We start from the raw sequence: 27,865 nt of genomic DNA on the forward strand, positions 1-27,865 counted from the left end.
GTTTGTTTATTTTTTAACTTTCTTAAAATGTGACTCCCAAAAGTGGAATAGCTGGGTCAGTTGTAAAAAAACAAATGATCAGTCTTGTCAGATTGCCCTTCAGCTGGTTAGCAAATTACATTCCCATCAGCAGTATATAGGATGGCCACTTTCTCACACCGTCACATGCACCAGGTATTATATCCATCCTTCCCAGGCCATTAGTAGAAAAATCGCTTGTATCTACATGGCTTTGCCTCCTGCGTAGGTGGGCCACCTTAGCATCTGTAACTTCGGTGTCTGGAGTCACTGCCCAGGAGCAGCCGCAGGCATCCCCACCCTCACGATGAGGCGGTGGCCAAGCTGTGTCCAGGGCTCTGTCTGCTGAGCCGGGAGAGCAGCCTGTTCTGGGGCGCCCCTGGCAGTGCCTCCTCCCACCTTCTCAAGGATGGTGCTGGTCCCTTCTCTCCTGTGGGCGGGCCTGCCTCTGGGGTCCACCTGAGCAGGTGCACACCACACAGACACCGGATCAGAGGGACGATGGAGAGCAGCCAGGGCCATGACAGACGCCTGCTTCCAGCCCACCCCACGGCCCCGGACAGTGCCTTAGGGGGGAGCGTGACAGGTGCCATCTCCCTCCCACGCTCCGGGGTCTCCGTGGTGGTTCTCTCCCGAGGGACTTCTGTTCCTGACCACCATCCTCCACCTGGGCAGCTGAACTCCCGCCCCCACCCTGCAGCTTCCTCTCAGTCTGGCCACCAGTTAGCCAGAGGACAGTGGCAGGCAGGTGGCCCGAGACCCCCTGATGTCCTGATATCCAGTTTGGATTCAGTTTCTTGTTCTCACACATTACATGTTCAGTGGTAATAATACCATACTCGTCTTTATTCAGTGCTGACTCGTGTTTTTCCATCAGGGTCTAATACAAGGGAGTCTTCCAAAATATTCATGGGAAATGCATGAACAGACTATGCATGGATTTAAAAAATTTCGTTGCTCCAAAATAAGCTTCTCTTTTAACTCAAGTTTTCTATGAACTTTTTGATGTACCCTTACCTTTGATGCATAATTTTTTTAAACAAATTCAAGAGTGTAGGGGAGTAAGGAGAGAGAGAGAGAGAGAAGAGGAAGAGAGAGCACACTCATCTGCTGACTCACTCCCCAAATACCGGGCTCACCCAGGGCTGAAGCCAGGAGCCAGGAACTCCGTCCAGGTCTCCCACATCTGCTGCCTCCCAAGGTTTGCATTAGCAAGAAGCCGCCGTCAGGAGCCCGAGCCAGGAATCGAACCCGGGTACTCTGATGTGGGACACAAGCAGCTGATCCGCCTGCCCCAATGCATGCAGTTAACAGGGCAGCACCTAAGTGCTGTCACCACATTATCATTGACTGTGCACCTTCTATCGGTGGCTTCTTAGAGACAAGGAGACATGGTAGTCACATGACACTTCCCCATGTGCCCTATTACCATGTCACATGCCAGGATCAAAACAAATACTGTAAGGGCCTGGCATGGCCTCACGTGGGGAGGCTCCCGTGAAGACCTGGCTTTGTGGAAGACAGGAGCACGGGACCCCCCAGCCTGATGCCTCCAGGGGCACGTGCCTGCACTGATCAAAGAAGACAGAGGCCAACCTTCTGACCCCTGGCATGGCCCGGGGACCCCATGGCCATGGGAGGAGGTGGACCCCCCTGGGAATGAGGGCAGGATGCACTATGGCCAAGAGAATCCAGGCAATGCTGGTGCCGCCTTCTAGGAGCGGCCAGTGATATCCGGGGCACTAACCTGTCTATGGATACTCTCGTCTTAGAAGACAGTGACTCCCTGAAATCCTTCCCCCAACCCTTTTTTTTTTTCTTACTTGAGAGAGCGAGTTACAGAGAGAGGGAGAGACACAGAGAGAGGTCTTCCATCCTCTGGTTCACTCCCCAAATGGCCGCAATGGCTGGAGCTGCACCAATCTGAAGCCAGGAGCCAGGAGCTTCTTCCAGGTCTCCCACGCGGGTGCAGGGGCCCAAGGACTTGGGCCATCTTCTACTGCTTTCCTAGGCCATAGCAGAGAGCCGGATCGAAAGAGGAGCAGCGGGACTTGACCAGCACAAAAAATGGGATGCCTGTACCGCAGATGGAGGCTTAGCCCACCTTGCCACAGCGCCAACCCCCAGAAATGGTTTTTATGTGGCGAGTTGAGAATGCTGTCAACATAAGCCATGCTTCCACTCGGTCCCTGCCGTCCTGCAAATCCTGGGAAGTGGAGCCGCAGGGTACCTGAGAAAACCCAGTACCTGGTCACGCAATTGGTTTATTTTGTAGGGTGAGGGTTTATGGCACAAGGAAGGAAACAGGCGAGTGGTGAACCCCTCCATGGGGACAGCTTTCTTCTGGGGGAAGTATTCAAGACTGTTTCTGTTTCGCCCTCTGTTCTTCCGATGTCTGCCTCCAGTGCTCCGTGGGGAGGGAGATACGGATAAGCAAGCGTCTGGACTTGTGCGGTTCACAGCCATGCTGAACAGTTAAGTTTCTCCCTGCAAAGGGGAACTTGGACGCTGGGCTGTGGAGATGAATGTTTACGGACTTGTTGGGAATGTTGTTCAGTGTGGCAATTCAGAATACACACGCTGGAGCCCATCAACACCACCACTGGGTATCTGTCCCAAACAAATAAAAATACCAGGACATGATGATTGTATACAGGGAGGCGGAAACATTTTTCACAGTGACCCCTAAAGGAATCTAAAAATAAACTGCCTGTCGACATGGAAATTATAAATGAACTTATGCCACACCCACACCGTGGAATACGGCTCAGTCATTAATCAGAGAATTAATTAGTTTTACTACTCGATTTGGTAAAAAGGGATTTCTACAAGATATTATTGAATGGGAAAGCAAAAATCAGATATGTATGCACAATGTATATTTCTAATAAAATGATGAAATTTCATTTGTGTATAGTGTTATAAGCACAGAGAAAAGGAAAGATAGCCATAGGCTGTGTGGTGTGTTCATGTGCAATGTGAGGGCACTCTGGAAAGTTTCAGGAGGGGCTGGCGTTGTGCCATAACAGGTTAGGTTTGCAATGCCAGCAACCCACAGCAGAGTGCTGGGTCGAGTCCCGGCCATTCCACTTCCGATCCAGCTCCCTCCCGTTTGGGGAGTGAACCAGCAGAGGGAAGATCTCTCTCTCTCTCTCTCTCTCTCTCTCTCTCTCTCTCTCTCTCTGTCACTCTGCCTTTCAAATAAATCTGTTCTTACAAAGTTCATAGAAAATGGAAATTTTTTTTTGACAGGCAGAGTGGACAGTGAGAGAGAGAGACAGAGAGAAAGGTCTTCCTTTGCCGTTGGTTCACCCCCCAATGGCCTCCGCGGCCAGCACACCACGCTGATCCGAAGGCAGGAGCCAGGTGCTTCTCCTGGTCTCTCATGGGGTGCAGGGCCCAAGCACCTGGGCCATCCTCCACTGCACTCCCGGGCCACAGCAGAGAGCTGGCCTGGAAGAGGGGCAACCAGGACAGAATCCGGCGCCCCGACCGGGACTAGAACCCGGTGTGCCAGCGCCGTAAGGCAGAGGATTAGCCTATTGAGCTGCGGCGCCAGCCTCCCATTATATATTTGTAAGTGATAAAAACAATTTGCAAGGTTGATCTGATTTTGTTAAATGCAAACCCGCAAACACTGGTCTATATGTAAGAGCGTAGGCTTACATAATTCTAAGCAGGGATTTATTTTTCAATTTTTTTAATTTAAGAGGCAGAGACAGAGAGACCTCCCATCTGCTAGGTCACCCCTCAAATGCCCTAGAGCATTTGGGCACTCTGTCCAAGTCTCTCCTGGAAGGGTCCCGAGCACTGGGCTGTCACCTGGTTCCTCACAGGGTGTGCATTGTCTGGGAGCTGGAACCAGGAGCAGAGCCGGGCTTGAACCTGGGTACTCTCGTGTGGGATGAGGGCATCACAGGTGTGGCTTAGCCGCCTGCGAACAAGGATTTCTATACCTGGGTGTTGGCGTAGGAACCTCCAGAGAGAGAAGAGTAAGGAAGGGGAAAAGCTCAGATCAAAGGTGGAGAGGGGTTTGCTTTTTATTTTAAAGTTTTTTTTAAAGATCTTATTATTTATTTGAGGGAGAGTTAGAGAAAGAGAGAGAGAGGGGTCTGCATTCTGCTGGTTCACTCCCCAAATGACCACCACGGCCAGAGCCGCACCAGTCCAGAGCCAGGAGCTTCTTCCAGGTCTCCCACGTGGGTGCAGGGGCCCAAGGACTTGGGCCATCTTCTACTGCTTTCCCAGGCCACAGCAGAGAGCTGCATCAGAAGAGGGGCAGTCGGGACTTGAACCAGCACCCATATGGAACCCCAGCACTACAAGCAGAGGTTTAACCTTCTACACCACAGCGCCAGTCCTAAGAGGGGTTTGCTTTTTAAAAACACACTATCCACAAGAACACCACATAGCAACTACTCCAGAAATCCAGTGAGCTTTGGAAAAAAAAAAAAAGCAACTTTTCCTTACATTTCTGTCTAAGCATCTGTCTCCACCACTACCCACGACTTCCTGAGCACTGTGACTTTGTCTCATCTACATTGATAACCTTGGTGTTTAGTATACTCCCTGAAGTTAACAAATGGCTGCAGAATTAATTTTAAAAGAAATTAATATCTTTGATTTGTTCCATCTTGTGTGGGAGCTGGTATAAGGATGTGCAAGCTGGAGCTACAGCAGCCACTCTGCAATCACAAGGCAACAAATATGAGAAATGTATCACACGCATGAAAAGGAAATGGAGAGATGAAAAAGCTTGGGTTTTCTGTGCACTAAACCCTATAAAACATTGATGAAAGAAATTGTAGAAGATACCCCACATTCATGAACTCAAGTAATCCATAGTTAAAATCTCTGCAGTACCCAAAGCAATCTATGGATTCAGTGCAATCTCTATCAAAATGCCATTAACAGTTTCAACAGAAATAGAAAAAAATTCTAAAATTCACATGGAGCCATAAAAGACCCTGAATAACTACAGCAAGAACAAAGCTGAAGGTATCATTCTTCCTGATTGCAGACTACATTATAAAGCTATTGTCATCAAAACAGTATGGTACCAGCATAAAAACAACCCACAGGGCAACAGAACAGAACAGTGAGCCCAGAAATAAACCCGGGTGTAGATGGGGAGCCAGTGTTTGACAGAAGTGATAAAAAGATAGGCTTCAGTACATGACATTAGGAAAATGGATACTCACGTACAAAAAATGAACTTGAACCCACATCTTATACCAGACATAAAATCGATGTGAAATGGATTAAAAGCTTCAATGTAGGCTGGTGCCGCGGCTCACTAGGCTAATCCTCCGCCTTGCGGCACTGGCACACCGGGTTCTAGTCCCGGTCAGGGCGCCGGATCCTGTCCCGGTTGCCCCTCTTCCAGGCCAGCTCTCTGCTGTGGCCAGGGAGTGCAGTGGAGGATGGCCCAAGTGCTTGGGCCCTGCACCCCATGGGAGACCAGAACAAGCACCTGGCTCCTGCCTTTGGATCAGCGCGGGGCGCCGGCCACGGCAGCCATTGGAGGGTGAACCAACGGCAAAGGAAGACCTTTCTCTCTGTCTCTCTCTCTCACTGTCCACTCTGCCTGTCAAAAAAAAGCTTCAATGTAAAAACTCCTAGAAGAAAACGTACGAGAAAATCCCCTTGGCCATGATGTTGGCGACGATGCTCTGCATTCAACACAGCACCACAAAAGCAAAGCTAACAAATGGCAACTCTGTGTGCAGGACTTCACATCGAAGCAACAACTAACAAAGCGGAAAGACAACCGCAGAAGGGGAGAAGAGATTCGGAAACCATCTCTCTGACAAAGCACTAATATCCAAAGCCTATCAGTAACTCACACGAATCTATGGCAAAAAAAAAAAAAAAAAAAAGAAAAAAGAAAAAAGAAAGGCGAACTAAAAGTGGGCAATGACCCTGAACCAACAGTGTTCCCAAGATGTACAAACGGCCAGTGGGTTTACAAACACAGCGCGTCAGTCCCCAGGGAGATGCAGGCACGAAACACAGCGCGGTGACGTGTCTTACCTGTTAGCAAGGGTCGCAGTCCGTCCTGTGCTGCTGTACCAGAGAGCCACAGACTGGGGGACTTACCACGGGGACGTGTGCAGCTCGCAGTTCTGGAAGCTGAGAAGTCCAAGGTCGCGGCCGTGGCATCTGGCTGGGGCCTTCCTGCCATGGTTCCCGCCGTGGCACCCCTTGGTGGAAGATGGAAGGGGGGAGTGAGAGCAAGAAGAGGCCACGCTTGCTCTGAAAACAAACCCACTCCCACGCTAAGGGCATTAGCCATGGGGGCTCTGTCCTCATGGCCTAATTGCCTCTTCACCGCCCCACCTCTCTGGGCTGGCACTGTGGTGTAGCAGGCAAAGCCGCCACCCGCGGTGCTGGCATCCCAGATGGGTGCCAGGTCGAGTCCCAGTTGCTCCATTTCCAACCCAGCTCCCTGCTTGCTCTCTCTCTCTCTCTCTCTCTCTCTCCCTCTCCCTCCTTTTCTCTCTGTGTAAACTTTGCCTTTTAAATCAATCCTAAAAAAGGAATCCCACCTCCCAACTCCTGCACTGGGGATCAAGTCTTCAACAAGACAGGAGCAGCAGATGGCTGTAACCTGAGAGATAATACATGTTGGCGAGCGCGTGGAGGAAAGGGGACCCTGGTAGACTGCTGGCAAGAATATAAATTGGTGCAGCCAGTATGGTAAACCCTCAAAAACTCAAACTCCCATGTGATGGAGCAACCCCACTTTTGGGGTATATAACCAAAGGAGGTAAAACCACTTTTTTTTTTTTTTTGACAGGCAGAGTGGACAGTGAGAGAGAGATAGAGAGAAAGGTCTTCCTTTTGCCGTTGGTTCACCCTCCAATGGCCACCACGGCTGGCGCGCTGCGGCCGGCACACCGCGCTGATCCGAGGGCAGGAGCCAGGTGCTTCTCCTGGTCTCCCATGGGGTGCAGGGCCCAAGCACCTGGGCCATCCTCCACTGCACTCCCTGGCCACAGCAGAGGGCTGGCCTGGAAGAGGGGCAACCGGGACAGAATCCGGCGCCCCGACCGGGACTAGAACCCGGTGTGCCGGCACTGCAGGCGGAGGATTAGCCTAGTGAGCCGCGGCGCCGGCAAACCACTCTCTCTCAACGAGACGTGGGCACTGTTGTGTTCCTTGCATCATGATTCACAATGGCCAAGGTACGGAAAGAACCCAAGTTGTTAATCCAGATGAGTGAATAAGGAAAGTGTGCGCAGGCATGCCTCAGACGTGGGGGATGGTTCTCAGTGCAGATCAGAGCGATGCTTATGGTAACACCATATTGAAGTGTGTAGTAACATTATATAATGTGTGCAATAACATTTCATCTAGAAAATGTACATACCTTAATTGTAAAATACTTTATTGCAAAAAAAAAAAAAAAAACATAAGGGACACAACACGAGTCCAGACGGCCTGAACAATGGCACCGGAAGACTTGCTCCATGCAGCATGGTCACCAACCCGCACTTTGTGAAAAACGCAGTACCGCTGCCTGTGATGCGTGCATCCGCTACGCGCCTCTGAGTCCCGTCTGCTCTGTTTCCAACCCAGCTCTGTGCGGAAGCAACTGGGAAAGCAGAGCAGCCTGGCCAGAGTCCTTGGTCCCTGCCACCCATGTGGGAGACCCGGATGGAGGTCCAGTCTCCTGGCTTCAGTCTGGGCCAGCTTTGGCCATTGTGGCTGTTTGAGGAGTGAACCAGCAGATGGGAGCGCCCTTTCTCTTTCTTTCTCTCTCTCTCTCTCTCCCTCCCTCCCTCTCTTAAATAAATGAATAAATCTTTTTAAAAAATGCATGCCTGGGGCTAGCACTGTGGTGCAGCAGGTTAACGCCCTGGCCTGAAGCACCAGCATCCCATATGGGCACCAGTTCGAGTCCCGGCTGCTCTTCTTCTGATCCAGCTCTCTGCTATGGCCTGGGAAAGCAGTAGACGATGGCCCAAGTCCTTGGGCCCCTGCACCTGCATGGGAGACCAGGAAGAAGCTCCTGGCTTCAGATGGGAGCAGCTCCAGCTGTCGTGACCATTTGGGGAGTGACCCAGCAGATGGAAGACCTCTCTCTCTGTAACTCTGCCAATAAATAAATTAAAAAAAAAAAAAAAAAAAAAAAACAAAAAAAAAAACAGGAACACTGTATGATTTCATTGAAATTTGCTGACAAGTAAATTCACCTCAACCCCCCAAGGAAAAGGTAGTTATGCGAGGTGAGACTAATTAGCTTGACTGTTGTAATCATTTCACAACTACACCTGCACCAAAGCGCCACATCTTGTACCTTTAATACGCGCGACTTTTATTTGTCAATCCTATCACTAAAGCTGGAAAAACAAACAGAGGCTGGGTCCTGGGAGATGTGGACTCATCTACGCCCCGTGCTCTCGTTATGAAAGACGTCGGGCCCAGAGGGTCTGCTTTTCCAATAGTGCACACTCACTTCCAGCCTCTGAGTCACATTTCTTAGCAAAGTACTTTTCAATTAGAGCATTCCCTTTTGTAGACCTGATGCTATTGCACGCTTAATAAACTGCAGTTACAGTGTAAACATCAACGTTACTTATGTATGTGCTGGGACACACACACAAAGAGAAAAACCTCGCGTGACTTGCTTTGTTGCAATATGTGTTTTATTGTGACATCTGAAACCAACCGCACACTACGTCCATGGTGGTCTCTACCTCATTTTCATCCACTCATCCAGATAACAGCTTAGTCCATTTCCCTCTCTGGGTCCAAGTCATCTTGCCCAAGCCATTTCAAGGTAACCTGTTGTTTTATTAAAAAAAAAAAAAAAAGATTTTATTTAATTGAGAGGCAAAATTAGAGAGAGAGGGATCTTTCATGCTATGACTCACTCCCCAAACGGCTGCAATGGCCGGAGCTGTGCCGATGCAAAGCCAGGAGATAGGAGCTTCTTTCAAGTCTCCCATGTGGGTGCACGGTCCCAAGTACTTGAACCATCTTCCACTGCTTTCCCAGGCCATAGCAGAGAGCTGGATCGGAAGTGGAGCAGCCGGGACTAGAACCGGCGCCCATATGCGGTGCCAGCGCCGCAAGCAGAGGCTTAGCCCACTACACCACAGTGCCAGCCCCAGCTGTCAGCCACAGGTATTCCTAAGAGATACACTTCCTCTCTGATTCTTCAGCCCGGCCAGGTTTCACTGACAATTCCACTGCACTAGCTTTGCAGCCATGACCTTCATCAGCAAGGTCGAGATAAAAATATCTTTTACCTGGAGCCAACCGTCAGATCCAGGGATCAGAGTGTGGTCTGGGCAGGAACAGATCCGTGGCTTCTAGAAACTTGTCAGAAACGGGAAAATACAGAGCGGGAGCCGGCCATCTGTCTTAATGGTGCAGGAGAACAGGTGTTGGAGAGGCGCGGATGATGGGGGCTGCGTATCAGAAACACCTGGGGCTCCACCTGCCAGACTCCAACTCCTGTTCCTGCAGTGTAGTAAAAAAAACCCGCTCCCACCCCCACCCTGCCGCCCCGCTGCCTCTGATAAAACCAGGCACGGGAATCCCGCAAATGGGTTTGAGAACAGCGTTTGTCACTCAGGTAAGGGATGAGGCGTTCACCTGGTTGGCGGCCCCTGGGGGGACAGGCGAGCCAAGTTACAGCTTTGTCACCTGGCAGGGGAGGGCACGGCCTGCCCCTCATCACAGCCTCGGGGAGGGGAGCAAACGTGATACAATATCGATCTGCAGGCAGACTTGTGAGCAGCAAGTGGAAGCAGCTGGAGTTTTGGTAAAGTTTAAAAAGCAGGCAGTCCCGCCTCCCATCAGAGCCGGGTCCAATGGAGCCAAAAACAGGCGGCGTCTCCTGCCCACACCCACGGTAGGAGACGGCAGCTTTGCACCGGGGCTGCCTGTTTCCAGGGTGCCAGACTCTCCCCTACTCCGTGCTAGGCGGATGCTCGGGAGGTTGTTTGGAAAATATTATTTTTAAACAGCATCCATGCTTTCTGCCTTAGAAAATGGGCCCCTCGTCAAGGATCAAAACCCCCCGCGGAGGCTGCTCGGGTGCTCTGGGCCCCAGAAGTCGAACACTGCTTCCGTGCTCCCGTCTTCTCCCCCTTTCCTGGAGTCTGCTCCGCACCCAGTCTGTGATGCTGGTAAAACGGCAGCAAATGCCTCGGGCGGGCGCTGTGGTGCAGCAGGTGAAGCCGCCCCCTGTGACACCAGCATCCCATATGGGTGCCAGTTCGAGTCCTGGCTGCTCCACTTCCGATCCAGCTCCCTGCTCATGCGCCTGGGACAGCAACAGAGGATGACCCAAATGCTTGGGCCCCTGCCACCCACATGGGAGACCCAGAAGAAGCTCCTGGCTTTGGCCTGGCCCAGCTCTGGCCATTGTGGCCATCTGGGAAATGAACCAGTGAATGGAAGAGTCTCTGTAACTCTGCCTTTCAAATAAATAAATATTAAATATACATACATACATACTTGAGCGAATCACATCATTAGAGAGGGAGTGTTTATCTTCGCAGGAGCTGGTTACTGATAGAAGGAGCCAGAACATTAAAATCTCACCATGATAGGCTGGCGCCGTGGCTCACTAGGCTAATCCTCCACCTTGCAGCGCCGGCACCCCGGGTTCTAGTCCCGGTCAGGGCGCCGGATTCTGTCCTGGTTGCCCTTCTTCCAGGCCAGCTCTCTGCTATGGCCCGGCAGTGCAGTGGAGGATGGCCCAAGTGCTTGGGCCCTGCACCCCATGGGAGACCAGGAAAAAGCACCTGGCTCCTACCTTCAGATCAGCGCGGTGCGCCGGCCGCGGCGGCCATTGGAGGGTGAACCAACGGCAAAAGGAAGACCTTCCTCTCTCTTTCTCACTGTCCACTCTGCCTGTCAAAAAAAAAAAAAAAAAAAAAAAGTCACCATGTTGCAAACCTGAGTTGAATTAATAGTTCTGGAAAGAGCTCACCAGTGGCTGTTGGCATTGTAAAAAGAGGGATGAGAAGAGTCTATGAGGGCACTTTTAAAAGTGTGTGGTACCTGGAGTTGAAAGATAAGTTGATTTTAGTGCAAAAGAATGTTGAAATCCATGTGGCTTTTTGATAATGCACATTTTCTATTGCACTTTTTGAAGTACCCTTGTATGTGTCTCCTAGAAGTTACGATGCCACGTATATACATCTTGCCCCCAAAAAATAACTGACTTGAACCCAACTCTGCTTGGAGTCTGCAGTCCACCTGCAGGAGGTGGGGGCCACAGGACCGTGCTGCAGTCACCGCAGCCCAGGCTCTGGGGAACTTCGTGAGGCAAATGAGCCGGTTCTCCCACGGGGAACAGAGCCGGAAGCCTGTGGCTCCAGGAGACTCGAGAGTTCTGTCAGTCCTAACGTGGGCACCTTGCTAGCTCCTGTTCAACAAACCTTTAGAAAGGGACAGGTCAGGGGCTGGGGCTGTGACGGCAGGTTGAGCTGCCACCTGCAGCTCCCTGCTCGGGGCCTGAGAAAGCAGAGGAAGGTGGCCCAAGTCCTAGAGTCCCTGCCACTCAAGTGGGAGACCCAGATGGAGCTCCTGGCTTCAGCCTGGACCCGCCCCAGCTCTTGCAGCCATTTGGTAGTGAACCAGTGGATGGGTGATCTCTCTCTCCCTCTCTCTCTGTCTTTCAAATGACTAAATGTTGAGAAAAATACAAAAGCACTTCAAAAAGTTCATGGAAATGGAATGACAAGATAAAATTTATTTTTGTGCAAAAGAATTTTGAAATCCATGTGTAGTTTTTTCAAACTACACCTTTCCCGTGAACTTTCTGGACTACCCTCAGAGTAGAGCAGTAGCTCATGTCTGTTATTTAGTATTTAGTATTTAGTAGCTCACGTCTATTATTTATAAATACAGATTGGTCTGTCTTTACCTTCTTCCCTCCCGGGGACGTGCAGAATTCTGTGTTGTAGACCTGCCTTGCCCAAACAGGCCGGGACGTCTGTACAAGTCAGGAGTCTCTCATTGCATCCTCCCCCACACGAGTACCCCCAGCCTCCCACGTGTGGGAGCCCCAGTCCTGACTCCACTGTCAGCTGAGGCCAATGACCCACAGGATCATTCTTTAAAAAAAAATGATCTATTTATTTGAAAGGCAGAGTTACAGAGAGGCAGAGAGAGAGAGAGAGAGAGAGAGAAAGAGAGAGAGATTCCCCCACCTGCTGGCCCACTCTCCAGATAGCTGCAATGGCTGGAGCTGTGCTGATCTGAAGCCAGGAGCTTCCTCCGGGTCTCCCACACAGGTGTAGGGGCCCAAAGACCTGAGCCGCCCTCCGCTGTCCTCCCAGGCCACAGTAGAGAGCCGGATCGGACGTGGAGCAGCCGGGACTTGAACTGGTGCCCATATGGGATGCCAGCGCCGCAGGCAGCAGCTATACCCACTATGCTACAGCGCCGGCTCCAAGATCATTCTTTTTTTTTTTTTTTGACAGGCAGAGTGGACAGTGAGAGAGAGAGACAGAGAGAAAGGTCTTCCTTTGCTGTTGGTTCACCCTCCAATGGCCGCCACGGCCAGCGCGCTGTGGCCGGCGCACCGCGCTGATCCGAAGGCAGGAGCCAGATGCTTCTCCTGGTCTCCCATGGGGTGCAGGGCCCAAGCACCTGGGCCATCCTCCACTGCACTCCCTGGCCACAGCAGAGAGCTGGCCTGGAAGAGGGGCAACCGGGACAGAATTCGGTGCCCCAACCGGGACTAGAACCCGGTGTGCCAGCGCCGCTAGGCGGAGGATTAGCCTAGTGAGCCGCGGCACCGGCCCAGGATCATTCTTAACACTGGGACGACTGTGAGCCCGAGAACGTAGAAGATGAAGACTGACAGAATGGAGAATTTTATAACATTGACCATACACCCCACTCAGAATCCCACATGCCTGAAAGACGTTCTGCTACAATATTGCTACCCTCCTCGCTGAGGCCCCATGGCTGGAAAATGCCTGTCCAGAGTGGGCGCTGTGGCACAGCAGGTTGGGCTGCCGCCTGCAACACCAGCATCCCATACAGAGTGCTGGTTAGAGTCCCGGCTGCTCCACTTCCGATCCAGCTTCTCGCTGATGCCCCTGGGAAGGCAACGGAAGATGACCCAAGTGCTTGGGCCCCTGCACCCACGTGGGAGACCTGCGTGGAGTTCCTGGCTCTTAGCTTCAGGAATGTCCCTGGGGTGTGATGCAGCAGGTGGAAGATCTCTGCCCCTCAAATAAGTAAATTGGAAGGAAAAGACGGGTCAGGACAGGAACAGGGAAGGAAGAAAACACCTGTCCAGACGTCCCTGACCTGTACCCCAGGCTTGTTTGTCGTGCCTGCAAACATCCGGTATGCAAATGCCTGGTGGCTGCCTGTCGAGTCCCTGTCCTCAGCTACAATGGCTGGGGGGCTGCAGCAGAGCTGGGGCCCGAGCTCGGAATTAGGAACTGGATCCAGATCTCCCGTGGGTGGCAGGGACGCCAGTACTTGAGCTGTCACCTGCTGCCTCCCTGGTCTGCGTTAGCAGGGAGCTGAAGCCAAGTGCCGAACCCGGGACTTGAACCCAGCACCCTGATGGAGGATGCTGGCGTCCTACCTGGAATCTTAACTTAGGCTAAATGTCTGCCCCAGCGTATCCGTTAATCCCACATTCTGTGAGCTTTTGATATGCCCTCCTAGATGGGGAAAGTGAGGATGGAGACCAGTAACTTACCCTGACCCCCAGCAGTCTGGCCCACAATCTGTCCCCGAGAGGCCCAACTGGGAAGAGGAGAGAAAAGCCTGCAATAAGAGAGACAGAACTACCAGCAGGGAAGGGAAGCGGAAGAAAATAATGCACGTGGGAGAACACTTGGAATACTTTGAGGCCTTATTTTGGGGTTCCTGAAGTTGAAGGTTATGCTGGGACTTGGGGACAGAGAAAGAATGTTTGTGGGTGAGAACCTGGGTCTGACTCGGCTCTGGCCCTAACTCGGGGTGACGCGGGAGTCACTTGTCACTCTGGCTCCGTTTCCGTCCCTAAATAGAAAACGGGGCCTCTTGTTGGCCCCCGTGGGGTCGCGGTGAGGCTTGACTCTGCTTTGCAGCAGAGTTCCAGGGAAGAAAGTTCCAAGGACTTGCGTTTTCCCATGAGCTCAGGACAGCTCTGGCCCCGAAGGTAATGAAATCCCGTTGTTGTCCGCAGGGCACCGAATCTGTGTGTGTGTGTGTGTGTGTCTCGGAGATGCTGATGGCAGGCTGCGGCACAGCGGAGCCCCGCTAGACACCAAGAAGCCCATGGCTCTGGTTGGATCTTTCACCATGACCAGCCCGCAGTAAGTACCGCCGGGGTCCATCGTTGGCGAGGAACCTCCCATGAAACCAGGGTCTCCCAACTCGGGTGGCCACCAGGGATTGCACAGAGCTCATAGAGAATGGAATTGAAAGATCCGTTCCTTTGGGTGCAACAAATTTTTTTTGAAATCTGTGGATCTGAGGGCTCATAGGAGAGCTCCCGGGACACACCTATTATGAAAAATTAGTCATGGATTTTGATACTTTTTGATATCGAAGCAAGTATCTTTTGACCCATTTTTTCCATGGATTTCGTGAAGGATCCCCACAAGGCAGCCTCAGACACGTGGGGAAGCGTTTCCAAAGCAACCCGTACGATGAGCTGGACGAGTGCATAAGGCGAGCAGACCCAGTGGGAGTTGCAAGGAAATTCAGCCGGGGCAGAATTCTGAAGCAGGAATTGGTCTCAGTTCCCAAAACCTTCGTTACCTGTGGACCAGATAACGTTAGCTGTGGGCTGTTCCTGGTGACGGTGGTCTCCGTCCAGCGTGGCCCTCGCCCTGCAGCAGGCTGGGCGGGCCACCATCTCGAGGTGATGTTGGCTTTTTGTCTCTAACAAATCCCTGGGGGAAGCTGCCCCTAAAGGGAGAAGGTCGACTCCAGCCCCGAGGTCTAGCAACCGGATGAGGGTGGAAGGTGGGGCAGGAAGCAGAGAGCGACAAGGGGCACAGAGCTTCCTGTACGTCTGCGTGGTGGCTCACAACCAGACCACCAGGATTCCATCGTGGGGGCTCCACCTCATGCCTGACCCGGTCCATCATTTCCCAAAGACCCCGCCTGCAGGCTCCATTCTTGGATGGAGTTTCTGCCCTACTCCCTCCACCCGGGACTTTGGGGCTTGGGCACCTGTGTGACCTGGGGAGCCAAGTCACCTACTGTAGCAGGTGTGAGAGCAGGTGCAGAAAGTCACAAGGGCCTCTGCGTGGCTCAGCTGGTGTGTGTTACCTTCCCAGTGGCCAGAACAAGCTACCAGGCTGGGCGGAGGTGCAAGGGTGGGGGAAAGGCACCCTCCTTGGGGATGGGAGGGACGTACAGTCTCACATCGCAACGGACAGGGTAGAGAACGGAGCCCTTGAGACGTTTGGTCTGCCGTACTCTTCCTCACGCCCAAGGCCACGTGTGATCATTGACCATGACCTAGGGTCTGAGGGACGTTCCCTCCCACCAAAGAAGGCTTCTCTCCGCTGTGGTGACCATCCGGCCAAAGGCGGGGCAGGGCCACTAGGGCCATTGGCGCGGGGGGGGGGGGGGACAGAGGGCCAAAGCGCTTCCTCCCCTGCCTTTCAGAGCCATGTCCTGTCGGCTCTGACACTTACCCCACCCTCCACAAACATCGCGTTGACCAGAAAGCTCTACTGGTTCAGTTCAGAGCCTGCCATTTTTGTGAGCAGTCCGGGAGAAAAGAGAGCAAATGCAACAGCTTCTCCTTTCCCTTGGAAACATCTCGGGGAGCTGGGATTTCCCCCACAAACACCCACGCGACGCGATCAGTTGGGAAACAGAGACGCCCTCCCCCCATCCTCTGACTGCTCTGCCGGAAGCCCTGAGCCGCTTCATGAACGTCAGGCAGGGATGCGAACGATGATCCGCGCTTGACAGGCGGGAGCCAGCACAGGCTTAAGTAAGGCTGACGACGAGAGCCGGGGCCTCGGCAGCCACTCGGCAGGTTCAACACCACGTCTAGGCGGCTCTCCGTGGCCCTGAAAACCGCTTTGCACCACGATGCACTTAGCTCTCATTCCATGCCCTTGTGTGACTGCACAGGTTTCAAACGTTGTTGGGAAGTTTAGCACTCCCAGCTCCCATCCAGATGGAGGGCTCAGCACCCCAGGGCTCCTTCAACCTGCTCTCTCTCTCTCTTACCCATCCCAGAATGGCCCGAAGCCTCTGTGTCACCTCCTCGTTTCCCACTGGGGAAACTGAGGCCCAGGAGGAGCCCCACAGGAGCTGGGCTTGGAGCCATCACCAAAGTGTCAAGGACAGCCTAGAGCAGACCTGAGTGTGGCGAGGGCATCTGGCTGAGGGTTAGGACACCTGTGCCCCGTGGAGGACAGCCCGGTTCAATCCCCTCTGCGGGATGATTCGTTTCCTGCCAGTGCACATCCTGGAAGGTGGTGGTGATGGCTCAGGTCGCTGGGCTCCTAGCACCCATCGGGGAGACCCAGACTCAGCTCCCAGCTCCCAGCCTTGGCCTGACCCAGCCCTGGCTGTTGTGTGCATTCAGGGAGTGGACCAGCAGATGGAAGCTCTGTGTCTCTGTGCTTCCCAAATAAACAGACTTTTTTAAAATCTGGGAGGAGGGCATTGGTGCCACAGTTAAGGCACTGTTGCGGGGACCACTCCCAGTGTAGAGTGCCTTGCATGAGCCCCAGCTATCCCACTTCCAATCCAGTTTCCTGTTGACGTGGACGCTGGGAGGTGACGGCCCAGGGACTTAGGTCCCAGCCACCCAGGTGGGAAGCGCAGGTTGAGTTCCAGGCTGCTGGCTTTAGCCTGTCCCAGCTCCAGCTGTTGCAAGAATTTGGCAAGTGGACTAGCAGATGGCAGATTTCTCTCTGCCTCTGGGTCTTTTCTATACACATTGAAAAATGAACAGCAAAACAAAACAAGTCCCTGGCTTCTCATTACCCAGGTCACCCACCCTCAGCCATCCCTCTACCGTTTCATTTTTACTGCTTGCCACACTTTCTAACCACCTCTGACCCACCAGCTCCCAGCTCCTCAGATTCCACACCGCGGGGTAGGCTGAGGTTGTGAGAGAGGACCAAAGCTGGCCTCCCCAGGAAGTGAAGAGGCAGAGGTGTCTGTTGTCCACAGGGCTCTGGTGTGGCTGGGCAAAACGGTGCCCAGATGTCGGCTCCACTGCACGATGTGTGGTGGCCCCGTCCTCGCCTGGGGGCCGACAGTGACTGCCCGTGGTCACGTTTGTGACCAGAACACCTGGTTGCGAGGTGGTATCGTCCGTAGCTAGGATGCCTGTGAGACCAGCTTAGACATGGCCCCTGCTTTCCTACGCCCACTCTTGACCAGTTCAAGTGAGAGGGGGTGGCATCCAAGGACAGCTGCCCAGAGCACCCACCCTCCCACCCGTGGGTGCCTCACAGCCATGTACCCGTCTTGTTGCCCCCGGAGTGGGGGGCAGGCGATGGGGACATTTCAGGATCTTTACAAAGGTCCTGTCCCCTCCCTGACAACTTTGAAGCAGAGGTCAATCCAAGACAAAGAGTAGTGCTACAGACCCCACACACGCCTACCGGGTCTTGTCCCCTCCAAAGCACCTGCCCTGGACGCCCCCATGTCCACATTCAAACAGTTTCTTTTCCCTGATTCTCCCACTGGCCTCACTGGCCAGGCCGGTCACTCTGTGGGGGGCTAGCGGGAAGCCCGGTAGACCCCCAGCCCAGCCCTCCGTGCCCTGTGTAGGTCCTGGTACATTCTCTGCGGAAGCCTGGTCTTTTCTTTTTTTTTTTTTTTTTTTTTTGACAGGCAGAGTTAGACAGTGAGAGAGACAGAGAGAAAGGTCTTCCTTCCATTGGTTCACCCCCCAAGTGGCCGCTATGGCTGGCGCACCGTGCTGATCCGATGGCAGGAGCCAGGTGCTTCTCCTGGTCTCCCATGGGGTGCAGGGCCCAAGCACTTGGGCCATCCTCCACTGCACTCCCGGGCCACAGCAGAGAGCTGGCCTGGAAGAGAAGCAACCAGGACAGAACCGGCGCCCTGATCGGGACTAGAACCTGGTGTGCCGGCACTGCAGGCGGAGGATTAGCCTAGTGAGCCGCGGCGCCGGCCCAGGAAGCCAGGTCTTGCTCCTGGGGGTGACTCCGCCCTGCCCTCTTGCCCCACGCAGGCCTGCCCTAGAAGGAGGGATTTCCGAAGTTGAGATCATCTCTCAGCAAGTGGACGAGGAGACCAAGAGCGTCGCTCCCGTGCACTTGGTGAACTTCGCCGACAGGGACTTGCCCCTGGCTGCCATCGACCTCTCCACGGCGGGCTCGCAGCTCCTGTCAAATCTGGACGAAGATTACCAAAGAGAAGGGTAGGTGCTGGGGTCGGGAGGCCGGGGGGCGGGCGGCGTGACCCCCGGGGTTCCACGGGCATCTCTGCACCAGCAGCTGCAGAGAGGAGCGATGCTGAGTAGAAGAGCCTGGAAGTTCACGTCAGAAAACACCCATCCCCACGAGGTGGCCTCCTCTGGGACCTGTGCATTGTTTCAGGGCTGAGGGTGCTGCTCCATGCATGGCCCGTCTGGGACAAGTCTGCGACCTGCCCTAGGTCCCCGGGCCCCGGGAGGGAGGAACTGAGACGGCACCCTCTGAGCCGACTCTCACCCAGGAAGAAAGTCCTCCGTGGACAGGACCTTGCTGAGTGCACAAGGGGGCTACACAGGACTCGGCCGGGAGCTTGGCCAGCCTTGCCCCCTCCCCTTCGGTGAGGACAGGCAGGATGTGTTGCGCACGGCTCCTGCTCAGCGCATGGGATCAGACGCCTCTGTTCCCCGGTTCAGGTCTCTCAAACCTCCCCTCTGCACATGCCGCAGCTGGGTGTGGGGACCTCCCCCCTGCTCATGCCGCAGCTGGGTGTGGGGGGTACCACACGGGTGGAAGCCCCCTAGATGCCCACCCTACCCCCCGTGGAGAGTCTGAGAAGGGCGGGGCCAAGGTCACAGGGAAGCGACACGGAATGGTAAATGCTGGCAAGACCTTAAGCATCTGTTCTGGGCAAGGCTCCTCTCCCTGTGCTTGTAAACAGTCTGGAGCACGTGGCCGCTTTGCATATAAACGTGAGGGGTGGGGAGCGTTTCTAAGAAGCCTCAGCTGTAGCCACATTTGCAGAGCTCGGATCCCCCAGCTCCTTCCCCCAAGGCGCTCCCCCCTTTCCCAGATGAACTGCCTGACAGTTGCAAAACCGGACACCTTAACAGCGCCCCAGCGGCCGTCTCTGAAAAGGGAATTTTTTTCCAAGTATCGGTGCGTTGAGTCAGCAGAATGTGAGGCAGAAAGGCAGGTGCACAGATAGGAGGTAGCCCAGGGCCGCCTGGTGCTGGCAGCGCCAGCCTGGGGCGCTGTCAGTACCCACCTGGGTTGAAGGCTGGACCCAAGACCCGGGAATCAGGACCAGCTGTGTGCACGTGCAACCCGTGCAGTATCCGGGCCCACCCAGCACTCTGCGGCCAACGTCAGGGAATTCCTAAGTCTCTGGGCATTTCCCACCTGGCTTTGTAAATGACATCTGAGCACCACCAGGCAAGGCACTGTGCCTCTGCCCTCTGGCGGCCAGAGGCAGTAGTGCGGCCTCCTATCATGCCCAAGCTGCCCCCCAGGGTTCATTCCCTGCTCTGGCCTGTGTGGGTCTAAGTCAGGCGGGAGGATGTGGGGAGAAGCAGGGACCTTCCACGGATTCTGGTTTGGGGCAGCGTCCCCATCTGCCCCGTGGGTGTATGACTCCATGGTTGTACCCCGCTTCCCAGGTGCACCCTGATGTGAGCCCTTCCTAGCTGACCCTGGCGGTGGTGGGAGGGAGGCCCTGCTCTGTCAATCAGTTTACTTCTGAGTGGGGCTTCTGTTAAGGTTTTATGCCAAGTGGCCACCAGGCGGAGGGACCCTGGGACTGGCTCTCCAGGTGCGCCAGGAAGCAGCCCCAGGAAGGGACAGGCCTGGCTGCCTGAGCTCCCAGTGTGGAGCGGTGGGGGGGGCCCTGGCAGCCCCAGGACTTCCTGGAGGAAGGGAGGGCAGGCAGGAGAAAGGAAGCGAAACAAGAAGGCACCGTGGAGGGGGCGGGGTGCCCTCCCGAGGCTTCTTGGCTCCTCGCTGCATTCCCTGGAGTTTTCCCAAAACTCCCAGCCTGGCCCTTTCTGCAGGAGCGCAAAGCAGCCCCTCCCATCTGAGTGGGTGACGGCCCCTCCCGTCCAGTGGCAATTACGGCTAGCCACCACGGGAGGTGTTGTTCCCCACGGGGCCCAGTGACTCAGCTGCCCCAGGTCCTCCTTGAACTCCGTGACATTTCGGGAAGCTTCACCGAGGCTGGATGGGCAGAGCTGCGAGCGAGACCGCAGACAGTGTCGGTGCCACATATCCCAACAGGACACCGGGGCCCAGAGCGTGGGAGGAACTGGCTCAAGGTCACGGAGTGACAGACAGGGATGGAGCCGGAATCCCAGCTCTTGATCCAGGCCAGCATCCCTAGGCTTCCTTCCCTGTGATGTACCTGTCTCCACCGTGTCACGGCTGTGACACACCTGTCCTTAGAGTGTCACAGCTGCGACTCTGGGTCACACAACAGCACAAGTGATGCCTCTGCCAGGCGATCCTGCCGAATGCCAAACGCGCACTTTTAAAAACCCTGGTAGAGGGACTGGCGCTGTGGTATAGCAGGTAAAGCCCCCACCTACGATGTCAGCACCCCACATGGGCACTGGTTCGAGTCCTGGCTGCTCCACTTCCCATCCAGCTCCCTGCTAATGCACCTGGGAAAGCAGCAGAAGACGGCCCAAGTGCTTGGGCCCTGCACCCACGTGGGGGACCTGGAGGAAGCTCCTGGCTCCTGCTTCAGCTCGGCCCAGCCCAGCCCTGGCTATTGGAGCCGTATGAGGAGTGAATCAGCAGATGGATGATCTCTGTCTCTGCCTCTCTCTCTCTCTCTCTGTAACCCTGCCTTTCAAATAAATAAATCTTAAAAAAAAATCATGGTAGAATACAAGCGATCTTGGAAAAGTTCGTGGAAAATGCACATTATGAAAAACAACGCATGGTTTCCAAAAAAGGTCTGGCACCAAAGTGAACTTAATTCTGTCTTCCACAAACTTCCTGAAGTACCCTCATACACACAACAGCAAAGTTGGCATCTCGGCCGTCTGCGAGGCTGAGAGCAGTCACGCCGGCAGCCATCACCACCCTCCAGCTCCGTGTGGAACCCACGCTCTCGTTCTCCACCCTGCCCACTTCACTCCCCGCTTTCTGTGGCTGCGCCCACTCTCGGTCCCTCCCAGACCTGAGCCGCTGTGCCCGGCCGGGTCTCCCTGCCCACTCACCCATGTCGGAGCAGGTGGCAGCATCTGAGGCTGAGCGACAGCTGTCGACTGTCTACACCACATTTTGCTGATCCATCCGTTGGTCGACGGACGCAGGCTGCTTCCCCATTGTGTGCTTGAGGGACTGTCACAAAATTGTTGTCCACGGGGACCACCAGTGGTACACAAAGGCTCCAGTTTCTCCACATCCTCACCGATACTGATTTGCCATTAAAATGTATTTAATATTTTCACTTTTTATTTGAAAGGCAGAGGTGGGGGGGGGAGAGAGAGAAATCAGTTATATATAGAGAGATGCTATCTACTGGCTCACTTCCCAAAGGCCCATAAAGGAGCCAGGAGCTCCATCCGGGTCTCCCACGTGGGTGGCAGGGGCCCCAGCACTTGAGAACTGGCACTGCTGCCTCCCAGCGGGCGCACCAGCAGGAAGTCTGACCCAGGCTCTCCAACACAGGACGCGAGGGTCCCAAGTGGTGACTTTACCACTGCACCAAATGCCTGCCAGGTTCCGATGGCGGACCCCCAGGGGGCATGAAGTGGACTGGGGTGCCACTGAGTTGATCTCCCCGCTTGGCCATGGAAGCGCAGGATGGGACTAGGAAGGAGCAGTCACCCAAACTCAGGCTACACCATAGGCGTGGTGGGGAGCCCTGTCTCCAACACGCGGGCTACACCACAGGCGTGGGTGGGAAGCCCTGATCCAACACGCGGGCTACACCATAGGCGTGGTGGGGAGCCCTGATCCAACACGCGGGCTACACCACAGGCGTGGGTGGGGAACCCTGTCTCCAACACCTCGCCGTCTGTTTCCACCTACTCCTCTCTTCCTCAGCTGCCACTGGTCTCCACGAGACCCCCTGCTCCTTCCTGCTAAAAACCAGAAGTTGTGGGGAGGCAGACGGACTGCAGGCAGCCCCCCATTAGGGGCTCCCGCCAGGCCCCGCCCAGGTCCTGAGCTCCGAGCTCCTCCCACCACCCTCTCAGGACCCTCCCTCCATCAGCTGGACCCTCAGGTCTGGCACACATGCGAGCTGGCCCCAACCCTCTTGCAAGGCTCACCTCTCGCCCACCGCGGCCAGAGGCGATCTGACACCAACAGCCGCTCCCTCCCCTGGAAGCAGCCCCTGTTCTACCCAAGGCCCCCTCCTGAGCCTCTCTCTCCTGCAGGAGCCCGGAACTCCGCCTGGGTCTCCCGCAGGAGTGCGCGGCTGCCTCCAAGCTACGCCATAGCAGGAAGCTGCACTGGGCTGGGGCACCAAGCCAGGCGCTCAGTAGGGTGTCCAAGGAGGCGCTTTAACCACGGCGCCAATGCCCCTTCTGTGATTTTGTTTAAACTTTGAGAGAGACAGAGAGAGTCTTCAACAGCCTTTAGGATTTGTTTTCCCTCTTATTCTTTGAATGCCAGGGTTCTTCATTTTCCGTCTTTGCGCTTCGTCCATTCCCACGACATCTCAGCCGGTCACGTTCAGAGTCACCTCCTTCACCCACATCTCCCCAACTCCCGGCTCCCGGGCCTGTTCTCAGGGATCCTGGCTGCACTCCTCTCCCAAGTCACGGCTAAAATCAGCCCTGGGAGGCGCCATCTCAACCCACCATGCCCCAAACCAAGCTGGCTTTTTCTCAAAAAGGCCCCGGCCATGGACACATCCAGGCCTCCCCAACCGTCGCCACCAAAATGAGCGACACCCGCGGACCTGGGCTCCCTGACCACCGAGCAAGCCTGCGGCCTGCCCACGGCTGCAGGCCCTGTTCCCCCCGCTCCCTCGCTCAGCTCCTTCCCGTCCATGTCCAGCGGCCGCGGTGCCCACGGCGGCAATGCTAGTGCCGCGGAGCCCCCGCGGCCGGCGCTGACCCCGACTCTGAACCACGCTGTCCCGGGCCGTGGCGCCGGTCCTGCCCACACCAGGTCCACGCGAGGGGCTGCACTGGCGTACATCCGCCAGCTCCCTCCTCCTCCTCGTCCCCCCGCCCCCACCAAGCGCCCCCTCCTTCGGTGGCGAGGCCCACATGCAGCGGCAGGGAGACGGGGCCCTGAGGCCGGTGTGAGCCCTGGCTGGGCCGGCCATGTCCTGCGCACGGGTGACCCCGAGGCCGGCTCCGTGTCCTGCCGCTCCGGCCCCCACAGCCATCGCGGCCGCCGCCGCCACCCGTCTCTCCCCTGCACCGCCTCCTCCCCGGGAACCTGGGGCTGGCCTGGAGCCCCCCAAGGCCCAGCCCGCGGGGTCTGTGGGGTGTGTGGGAGGGTTGCCGCGCTCAGCAGGCCACTCCCCCCTCACTCATGTCCGGCAGCCAGCATGGCGGCCCCGCCACCCCTCCGGGGAATAACAAAGAACTTTTTGCAGAAGCCGCCAGTAGCTCCTTCCTTGTGTCCCATTGGCTAGAATTGGGTCACATGACAGGGGATAAGGGAAAATCCATAGGCCAAGCAGGCTGTCCTTCAACTGTCTTATTTCCCACAGTGCATTGCTGCACCCAGAGGGGCGGGGCTAGGGCGGCCATGGCGACTCTCGCACAGGCCGTGCGCTTTTAAGAGAGCCAAGTCTCCATCCACATCTGGATTTCCGTCAGCCTTTCTAGTCACTGGTTTGGGAATGATCTAATAAGTCTGTCACCTTGCTCCTTTCACTCCCGGGCAATTGGACCTGCGTCCGTCCGTTGTCCCCCCCCCAGGTGGTGGTGGGGGGACAATGCTATGACGTCATGCTTGCGTCACCCGAGCCCCTTGGCTTCCATCGCCCCATTGCACGGTGGGAAAGTGAGGGGCGAACTGGCTCTGGGTGAGCACAGCGCCCACAGTTAGCAGAGGGGCGTGGAGTCTGGGGGGCTACGCAGGCTGCAGAGTGGACATTCGCCTCTGTCCACCAGCGACGCCGAGGAGAGCGGACATTCGCCTCTGTCCACCAGCCACGCCGAGGGCCCCGCAGATGTGCAGGGTCTGAGCCCGGGCCGCACGCTGGCGCTGGGGGCGGCAGTGGTGGACCGGCAGGTGCCCCGCAGGGCCCCCAGGCCCGCGTCAGTGACTAGAGGGGTGGGGCTCCCCAGCTTCTGGTGGGAAGAGGGGCAGCATCTTAAGAAACAACCGCAGGGCTGACCGCTCCTCAGCTCGCCGCGTGCGGTTCTTCCTCGGGGTTCTAAGAAGGCCGGGCCTCCGGGCAAGGGCGCAGAATCCCGGTCCGGGTGGGCGCTCTCGCCCGCGGGGGACACCGACTAACCAGGGGGAGGCCGCAGAAGCAGGCGCTCTGGGATTTTTTTTTTTTTTAAGATACCTGGTTAGAAAACTCCAGCAAACACGATACGGCAAGCAGCCTTGAATGAGGAGTGAAATGACTGTAGACGTGCTGGGTGCCAAGGCTGGGGGCAGAGGCAGAGCCCTAGTGATGCACAGCTCAGACTGTCCCCCGGCCCCTGCACTGCCTGGCTTCTAGCCCACAGCCTCCAGGAAGTCTTCCGTCCCCACTCAGTGCCCCTGGCCTATCTCCACATCTGCACCCAGGAGTAATGGCAGGACTGGGTGAAAGAGACGTATACCCCACCCACGGAGAAAAATGAAATAAATAAAGAGCCTCGTTAATCCACTTTCTGGATGCCGGTGAGGTTTGTCTACCATAAATGCCACACCGGTTGCCCCTGGTCCTCCGTTGAGCCTGCCCGTGGCTCCCTCCGTGTTTTAGTGAGCTTGGGATTCTCGGGGCCACAACCAGGGACTAATAGTTTAATTCAGATTTTTTAAAAAAAATAATCCTGGAAAGCCCAGCTTAGACCGTTTGGCAATAGCCCAAAGACTTTGCATTGATTAAGAAGACGGTAAATTCACAGATAAGGTATTTCTCTGTAAGGTACCAGTAGGCTCCAAGCACATGGCACAGTGGGCGTGACTGCCAGACAGAGCGCTTCTGGCCACCCCTGGCTGCAGGCAGGGGAGGGGGGCTTTAAATGCCAGCCCAGGTCTCCCAGGCAAAGCAAGCTGAGGTTTAACGTCCAGGATGGAATGGGGGCCCCTGATCCGTGGAACACTTGGGTACCAGGCCTTGGACCACCCAGGGTTGCTAAACCACGGTGGACCCAGAGGAGGCTGGGTAGGGAGTAGCCACAGCACAGAGGACAGCCTGGTACTGCAGCCAGTCCCCAGGATGAGCCAAGTTCCCAGAACTGGGGACTCTGAGGGCCAGGGGGCCTTGCACCGCACTGCCTTCCCTGTTGGGCTGGAACCTCTGTCACCGAGACAGGGCTGAGAGCCACTCCCTGGCCACAGCAGGCAGGGGAGCGGGCACGCGAGGTGTAGCTGGCCGGGCACAGTGTCAGCTCCTGCCTCCTGGCCCTGAGCTCTCGTCGTCACCCCGCCGTGTTTCCCCAGGGGTGACATTTCCCAGGAGGCAGAAAATCTGTTGATTCTGGAACAGGCAAATGTCAGTGGCCGGCGACCTCAGCCAGACGCGGCCCTCCCGTCCCCGCGGCAGCTGGGCTCACCTTTCGCTCTGATCGCAGAGCTGCAGCTGCCCGCGTGGCAGTTCCGGGAAGGGCTGGGGAGAGCCCCCTGTCACCTGCAGCCCGAGTTCTCGACGTCAACATCGCACTTCTCCTGTCCCGCTCCTGCGTGTTTTTGCCTCTTTTATTTTTCTTTTTAGAATGGTCTCGGACTAGGAGCTCACCGCGTCGTCTCGGGAGTTTACTTACAAGGTTGCAGGCTGCAACAAATAAAAGTTCTATTTCTTTGACCCCAACACCTACAGAGAGAAAACAGAAGCCAGCAGCCGGGGTGCCCAGCCTGCCCTCCCGCCCCAGGGACTCCCGGAGGCCTCAGGCGTGACTGGAGGCAGCTCAGGCCACCACACAGCCCACCTGCCAGCAAAGGCCATCTGCTGCCTGGCGTTTGCCCACTGTGGGGGCCCAGCGCTGTCCCTCGAGGTAGACATTGGGAGGCGCCTGCCCTCTAGTGGCGACTCCTGGGATAACACCGCCCTGAGAGCCGGTCCTGAGCCCCGCTGGGGTGGAGGCAGGAAAAGTCGCTGGTTGTCCCTTGGGTCATTTACCCGCCCAGGGACCTACAGAAACAGGATGTGCCCTCTGGTCCTGCTGAGAGGGTCTCCCAGGAATGTAGGGATCACCTGGAATTTAGAGGAAACTGGAATTTCCAGATCTTAGCAGCCTGCAAACCTCCGGTTCAGCCCAGCCCAAGCCTGCCCTCTGGGGTCCGTGTCGCAGCTAGTCTCCTGTGTCTGCCCTTCAGAAAGGTGCGATGTCCAGCGCCTGCGTGTTTCCCCCCTCCCCCACAACCTGCCTGCTCCCCCCAGACCCTTGATGGCGGCAGGTGCACCCCCACCTCCGCCGCGGGTTCAGCCCAAGCCTGCCTGTGTGTGGCAGCATCCGCCCTGCTCCCTGCCACCCTTCGCCATGCCCCTGCCCCTTCTCAGATACCTGTGTGTCCTCTCCTAGAGCTCCCGTGGCAGCAGCTCTCACTGCCCGCTGGCCGCTGGGCTCTCCCTCAGTCGGTGGGTGTGGGAAGCCGTGGCCCCGACAAGCTTCCCAGGTGCTGCCAATAGCAGCGAGGGCTTTGGGCGTGGTTCTTGTGGGGTGGGGGTGGTTGCCTGCCCATTGGAAGCACCTGAACAGACGAGGCCCGCCAGCCCACGTCCTGCCTGGAAGGCAGGTGGTTTAAGCGGTCTGGGGTATGGCCTGGCCGCTGGGGCTTTTAAGCTTCCTGGGTGATTCTGGTTGGAGCTGGAGCTGAGCCCCACTGCCCTGGCTGCAGGCCCCCTGTCCCCCGTCCCCAGCAGCCAGGCCCTGACAGTGGCCATCAGTCCTCCTCATTGGCTTCCATTGCATTCACCTGGGGTCACCTGGAGGCAGGGGCTCCCGCAGAGGGGAACAAGAATCCACACAGGACAGGAACCGGAAGACAGGGCTGGGCCAGGGAGGTACAGGCTGGTATCCACGGCCGCCCTGGGGCTCTCAGTGCTGCGAGACTTGTGGTGGGGCGGGGTGGGGGGAGGGAAGGGGCTATGGCAAACACAGCGGCACCCGGCTGAGGGTGGCAGTTGCAAAGCTCCAGCTGCCAGGGAAGCCCACCCAGCTCCTGGTCCTGCCCTCTCGGGGTTTACTGAGCTGAGGCCCTTCGCAAGCGGCAGGGAATCTTACGCAAGTCTGGACGTGGGGGCTCTCCCACTGCCTGCCTAGCATGCATAAACCAATGTATTCATGCATTTTTCAATTTGAAAGGCAGAGAAAGAGAGAGAGAGAGAGAGAGAGAGAGAGAGAGAGAGAGAGAGATTGATCTTCCATCCACAGGTTCACTCCCCAGATGCCTGCAAAAGCCAGAGCTGGACCTGACCAAAGCCAGGAGTCAGGAGCTGCATCTGGGTCTCCCATGGGGAGTGGCAGGGACTCAAGGACTTGGCCTGCTGCCTCCCTGGGTGCACCCTGGGTGCACATTAATAGGACGCTGGAAGCAGCAGAGCCGAGACTCAAACCCAGGCCCCCGCTGTGAGAAGCTGCACTGACTGCCTGTCCAGA

At 56.0% G+C, this 27,865-nt stretch overlaps 1 protein-coding gene and 1 long non-coding RNA gene across 2 annotated transcripts in view; one reads left to right on the forward strand and one right to left on the reverse strand.

The window, feature by feature from the left end:
* The window catches only part of TMEM266 (transmembrane protein 266), a 118,519-nt gene that overhangs the window by 47,156 nt on the left and 43,498 nt on the right, over positions 1-27,865 (forward strand). Inside the window, exons 2-3 of the mRNA XM_051834575.2 lie at positions 14,180-14,309; positions 18,176-18,364. Coding sequence (XP_051690535.2) covers positions 14,272-14,309; positions 18,176-18,364 — 227 coding nt within the window. The 5' untranslated portion in view covers positions 14,180-14,271. The remainder of the gene's footprint in view (positions 1-14,179; positions 14,310-18,175; positions 18,365-27,865) is intronic.
* LOC103345134 (uncharacterized) lies at positions 844-12,472 on the reverse strand. Its single transcript, XR_011381094.1, has 4 exons — positions 10,793-12,472; positions 8,721-8,808; positions 6,118-6,221; positions 844-2,628 (listed from the first exon to the last, which is right to left on the reverse strand). It is a non-coding gene; the product is annotated as an uncharacterized lncRNA (long non-coding RNA).

The sequence above is a fragment of the Oryctolagus cuniculus genome, chromosome 12 (assembly GCF_964237555.1).
Source record: "Oryctolagus cuniculus chromosome 12, mOryCun1.1, whole genome shotgun sequence".
Lineage (NCBI taxonomy): Eukaryota > Metazoa > Chordata > Mammalia > Lagomorpha > Leporidae > Oryctolagus > Oryctolagus cuniculus.